The sequence below is a fragment of the Microplitis mediator genome, chromosome 6, assembly GCF_029852145.1.
Source record: "Microplitis mediator isolate UGA2020A chromosome 6, iyMicMedi2.1, whole genome shotgun sequence".
NCBI classification, from domain to species: Eukaryota; Metazoa; Arthropoda; class Insecta; order Hymenoptera; family Braconidae; genus Microplitis; species Microplitis mediator.
In genome coordinates, this window is record NC_079974.1 from 5,323,311 (window position 1) to 5,329,502 (window position 6,192).

The 6,192-nt window shown below is 31.8% G+C and overlaps 1 protein-coding gene across 3 annotated transcripts; it reads right to left on the reverse strand.

The window, feature by feature from the left end:
• Nucleotides 1-2,958: 2,958 nt before the first annotated feature.
• Nucleotides 2,959-5,253, reverse strand: LOC130669935 (uncharacterized). 3 transcript variants are annotated; one of them, XM_057473096.1, is made up of 3 exons: nt 5,108-5,253; nt 4,587-4,824; nt 2,959-3,122 (listed from the first exon to the last, which is right to left on the reverse strand). In XM_057473096.1, exons 1-3 carry the CDS (start codon nt 5,123-5,125, stop codon nt 2,983-2,985), a joined length of 396 nt encoding a protein of 131 aa, XP_057329079.1. In that variant the 5' UTR covers nt 5,126-5,253; the 3' UTR covers nt 2,959-2,982. The 3 variants fall into 3 exon arrangements, with proteins under 3 accessions (XP_057329079.1, XP_057329081.1, XP_057329080.1); XM_057473098.1 differs by lacking the exon at nt 5,108-5,253 and adding an exon at nt 4,974-5,106; XM_057473097.1 differs by lacking the exon at nt 5,108-5,253 and adding an exon at nt 4,967-5,073.
• Nucleotides 5,254-6,192: the final 939 nt, after the last annotated feature.

The window sequence follows — 6,192 nt, forward strand, 5'->3', positions numbered from 1 at the left end:
AACTTTATAACATTATAAAAACTGTATACATATATATTAGGGTGCTCCGTTTGAAACGAACATTTTTTTTTCTCTCATCTAAAATCATGTTCTACATGTTAAAATAAAAATTTAATCCAATTTTGAGATCTTAATATTAATATTAACCACTGGAACAACGTCGTCGAATTTTTTCCATGCTAAAAGCACGTAACGGGTATAACCGGATTAATATAGGAATTCTGCCCCCATGGCTTTTTTGACTCATACTTAGGGGGTCGATTCGGTGTCGAATGAAAATAATTCAGCTCAATTTTTAGCTCTTTAACTCAAATGGTATTTGAGAATTTCGAAAAAAACCTATTTTTTCGAAATTATTTTTATTTTTATAGTAAAATCTGGAATTAATCAATGATGATTTTTTTTCCTAATTCTAACTGGTCCAAAACTTGAAAAAATCATATAATCATGAGTCTCAAACGGAAACCCGATTTTTAACGGAGAAAAGAAAATTAGAATTTTTTTTTTAGCTTTTTTGAAATATGTCACTCACCAAAATTCGTCAGGAAATGTCTTTTATACTCCTCTATACTCAGGAATTTTTTCGAATTTTTTGAAGTGGTGGAACAATTAAAAAAAAATTAAAAATTCATTTATTTCTTAAAATCTTGCATTTTAACAACCAATGTAAAAAAAATTAGTTCCAAAAAGATTCCGAAAAAGTTCCGCATGTGGAACTTCTAAACATGAGACAGATTAGAACTTCGAATAGAACTTTTTTTGGAACGTTATTAATTTTTATGGTAAAAAAATGTTTTTATGAGTGAATTTAGAGTCAAAAAAAGACCTTCTTGAAATTTGTTCGATATTTTATATGGAAATTCCAAAAGAGCTCCATAATGACCACTTTTGATCTTTTTCAGAAGCTAAAAAACACGTACCAAAAACATTTAAAAATGGTCCAAAAATCGTTACTTTGCAACCTATTATAGAACTAAAATAGACGTTCCAAAAACATTCCAAAAAATTTCCAGAATCACCAATGTTAATTTTTTTATGGACTAAAAAAGGCGTTCCAAAAACTTTCCAAAATCACTTCTTTTGCATCGTTTGTAGAATAAAGATTTTCTAGAAACATGTCAAAATAGTTCAAAAATCACTACTTTTCAATTTTTTATAGAACAAAAAAAACGCCCATAAAAAATTCCAAAAAATTTCCCCCAACGTTCTTTCTTGACTCTAAATTCACTCATAAAAACTTTTTTTTTACTATCAAAATGACTGACGTTCCAAAAAAACACGGGGGCAGAATTCCCATATTAATCCGGCTATACCCTTTATTTTTTTTTTTCTTTTCAATGAATAAAACTCAGCCCCACATTTATGTATCGTATCAATCCAAAGTTTTTTTTAAAGAGAATTGTATGCTCTTTAAAAAAGCCAGTATCTGCTTAGCTTTGTGTTCAACTCTAGCTCTCCTGTGAGTCTTTAATGTCAAATTGATGGTTTTTTGCTGTTAACTCATGAACGGTCGGGTTTAGAGAAAAAAAGTGAATGACCTTTTTTGTAGGAAATTTAGTTTTCTATAAAAAAGGTTCAATAACTTATATCTGTAAAACTATTATTTAAAAAAATATTTGAACTTAAAGTTATTTAACCCTTTAATATTCTGGAAGCGCAATGAATCTCAGTGTGAGCGAAACGGGGATAGCGCCAATCCAAACGCAGGATTTACTTGTGTAAGTGAGTTATGATCGTGTTAGTCTAACCGTGAGATTCTCTCTCTCTCTGTTATTTAATTCGGCGCACGTGTCACGCCAGTGCCGTAGCTAACTTGTTTATAATATACATGACAACTTTTCTGTCCCCCTTCGCTGGTTATATACAAATTACGGCACTGGTGTCCATCGCCTAAGCGCTCCCTACTCTTCCAGCTTTTAAATCAAAATTGTGGTGGGGTTTCAAGGCCGAACATTATAGGGTTGAATTTTAAATTTTAGCAGAATCTCGAGATTAATTATTTTATAATTAAATAATATTCATATTTTTAGTAGTTTTTTGTCTGATTTTATCCATTACTTACCGAAAAAAGAAATAAATCAAAATTTGTAAGACATTCAAAATTAAGTATTTACAATCTATTTTTGGAATGAATTCGAAATTAAATGGGTTTTTAAACTTATTTGGATGAATATATCAGGGTATTTTATATATTTATATATTAATCGTTATCTTTCATAAATTACTGATCGTATTTTAATTATTAAATCAAAATAATCATGTGTGTGTGTGTGTGTGTGTGTGTGTGTGTGTGTGTGTGTGTGTGTGTGTGTGTGTGTGTGTGTGTGACCGGTCCATAACTTTTTAACTAATGAACCGATTTGGATGGTTAAGGCGGCAATCGGAAGAGCTTGTTGGCCATCAACTTTTCTGAAAATTTCAGATCATTTGATCAAGTAGACTCAAAAATATTGGCGAATTACGAAAAAACGGTTTTTTGCGAATATTTTTGAAAAAAATGAACTAAAAAATTCGAAAATCTTAGCAGATCTAGAACTCAATACAATACGTCAATTGCCACCTCAACCATCAAAATCGATTAATTTGTTCCTGAGATATCGTAGGAGAAAGAAATGCTAAAAAACGGTTTTCTCGAAAACAATGGCATACAATAGTTATTGGCGTAACTAGTAGGGTGTGATTCATAATGTGTCAGCGTGATGCGTTTAGCACGAGTCAGAGGTGCGCAGGCACGAGCGAAGCGAGAAAAACTAGTGTTTGTTGGTTCTAACGAATTTGGTTTCACTGAAGAGGAAATGTGTCAAACGCTTAGGGAGTTTGATGTCAGTACCCTATTTTTCACAGTGTATATATGTAGTAACTCATTTTTCTCAAAACAAAAGAAAATCATTGGATTAAGTACCCAGTATTTAAAAATTACAACACAATTACACATTTATTAATTAATATATGTATGAATTTATTAACAAGATTTATGAATGGTCATAGGACAGCCTGTGCCAACTCATTATTACAATTTATGCCACCAGAAGCAGATGGATTATTTACATTAGGTGACTTAGCAATAGCTGGTTGTTCATCGTTGTCCAATTCTTCAGCCACTTGCAAAGGATCGACTTCATCTATAAAATAAATTGAAAACACCGATTGTAATTAATGTATTAATCAAGTAAATATATTGACGTTAATGAAAAATGATTTCATTGTAAAAATTATTTTAATTCTAAAACAAGATAGTGATATATTTTAATTGATCTACATGTTTTAAATAATATACAATTAATTGAACTTATTACAATTATTATTAAATTTTGAATTAAATGAGTGTGTATGTATTATATATACAGAAATTAATTGGCAGTATTAATCTTAAACAATATCATAAATAACTGCACGTAGAAAAAGATTTAGTTGAATTTACCACAGTCGGGGACACATATACCACACTGACTAGTAATATATAGAATCACTACACATTTAGTAATGGATATGTGATGGGGCAGCTAGAGGTTCGACTGCTCAAATCGGTCGCGCCATTTTAGGGAGCCTTTAAGTTCAATCAGTACCCTTATCAGGACATATATTCGCTTCCCGGTTCACTGAGACTCCGAAAGAGGCCCATGGGTTAGTGTGCCAAACATCATAGACGGCAGTTTAGACGAGGTCACGTGGATGACCCCTCCTAGGACTTTCGGGTATATAAGGGCGAGCAATTGGCAATTAGCTCACTTTAGTTCTCACTAACATTAAGGAAGGTGTCTTAAGTTTCCCTCTCTAATTTCGATGAAACTGAGATATATTATTCTCCGTCGAAATCTAAGAGACACTTTTTTTTTAAGCTGCGGAAAAACATATCTAAGGGGCGAAACCACCCCCCAAAGTTTAGACTCTAAAGGAGTGTTTTTCAAGTTTCGTACACTTGCAATTTGAATAATTGATTGGGACCAACGGCATCATTTTCTAATAAGGCAATTCTGATAAGGATTTGATGAGGATTTCCTGGTAAGGTCCTGATAAGGCAATCCCGATAAGGACCTTATGGGTCTTAAGCGTTACATCCATATCAGGATCCTCGTCAGGATACCCTGATCGGGACCTTATTTGAAATAAGGTTAACCCGATAAGGACCTCGTCAGGCCCTTATGAAAAATTCTAGTCGGTGAAATATCACACTCACACAGTGGGGTAGAAAAGTTGAAGGTGGCGCTGTTGTTTTAGTTTATCATTCATTTTACTCCACATTAGAGTAAATTGTACAAATTATGTGAAATTGTGTACGCTAGAAATTTAATACCAACTAATTCTTATAAAATTGTGTGGTTAAAGAAGCAACAGAATGAGTTTTCCACACCACATTGACTAGTTACTGAGCCTACAAATTTTTACCCCATAGTCGAATAGTAAATAGAACTACTACAGTAGGGATTAATCTTACACAGTATTATTTATGTTACTTCATTTGTTGATACGATTACTACTAAGTGTCGTTCAATTATTACTAGCTTAGGTGGTAAATTTAACTCCAGAATTTTTTTTGTATATATAGATCCAAAGGTTTATTAAATTATGTAATTATAAACACAAACCAGCGCTACTCATATCTTTGAACGAACACTTATCACCAAAAACCAGCCTCTCAATTTCTTTTGCTCGCCGCCTGTATTCTCGTTGACGTTCAAGTTTGGTTTTAGCATTTGGATTGCGTGGTCTTCCAATGGTTGGTAAAGTGCCGACAATTTTAGCTTGTACTGCCTGCTTCTGTCCCTGCTTCTTCTGACATTTCTGAATTGGATCTTTGGATTTATGGTTCATTTTAACAGCAAACTGAAATCATGCAGTTGAAGTTCGAGATTAGGATCATTGGTTTGCAATAAAAATTAGTCATATGTTCACAAAATAAGATGACATTAAATTTTGACATAAATATGAATTACTAAACAGGATTAAAAAAATATAATAAGCAAACCATTTACACGAAAGTATATTAACAAAAGTAAATAAGTATATTTAAGTCAACACTTGTGAATATATGTACTGCACGATACCGGAATTTTTGTTATAAAAAGTTTAAAAAGATTGACAAAAATATAATAAACAAACTGATTACCCGAGTATATATAGACATAGATTTTGATAATCGTATTATATTTAAATCAACATGTATGAATGTATCAATGCACGATGCCGAACGTTTTTATATGAAGGAATTTTGCTACAGCTGATATAACGTTTATATATAGGAGTATGTTAGACTTGCTGCGCGAGCATTTCCCCTTCTTTTTCATTCTGTACTTTCACTCAACGTTTCTCCTCTCGCACTGTTTCCCTATTTGTCCTCAAAACGTTCAGATTCAGTCTCCGTAGTTGCACTTCAAAACTGCTGTTTTCTGAATTTTCCTCTGATATTTAATATATTAACGTTACGATCCAATTCAAAGCTTCCTTTACTTATCATTTCAATTCTTATTTTTAATCTTGCGCGAATCTATGCGTTTTATTAACAATAATCGTAAACAAAAATTTAAGAGTTCCTTCATTTCTAAAGTACTTTTGATTTTTTAAATTGCTATACCTAGGAAAAAAAAATTTTATATTATTATACATAGTTTTGTGTATTATACTCATTAGGGTGTGTCATTTCAGAGAAACATTTTTTTTTAAGAGCATGTGAAAAAAATCATAGATCAACACAAAAAAATATTTTTCGCGCAAGAAAAAAAATTCTATGTCGATTACTGACCTAGCTCATTGAAAAATTCGATTTCCCATTTAAATAACACGGGAAATTTTTTTTTTAAGCTTTGAGTATTTTTAACTTGTTAACAAATCAATAGATCACTGAAAAAAAAAATTTGCTATCATAACAAAAATCGAGACTACGCAGCTATTTGTTATGATAACAAAACTATCTTGGTTAACGCAACGAAGTGACATTTGTTTTGGTACGTAAAGTGAAGTTGCTGTTGTAACAAATGATATGTGTTGAGGAAAAATTTTTCGAACACGCATAGAATTCTGTGCTTTAATTAGGTGAACAATATCATTAAGAATTTATCACGAGTTTTTTATTTTCGACATAAATTGCGTTTGTAAATTATGGTTAAAATATCAAACGCTATTTATTTTGAAAAATATACCAATGTGTCCAAGTATAGCTAAGCGCCCGACTAGAATTTCTTCCTGATTTGCCTG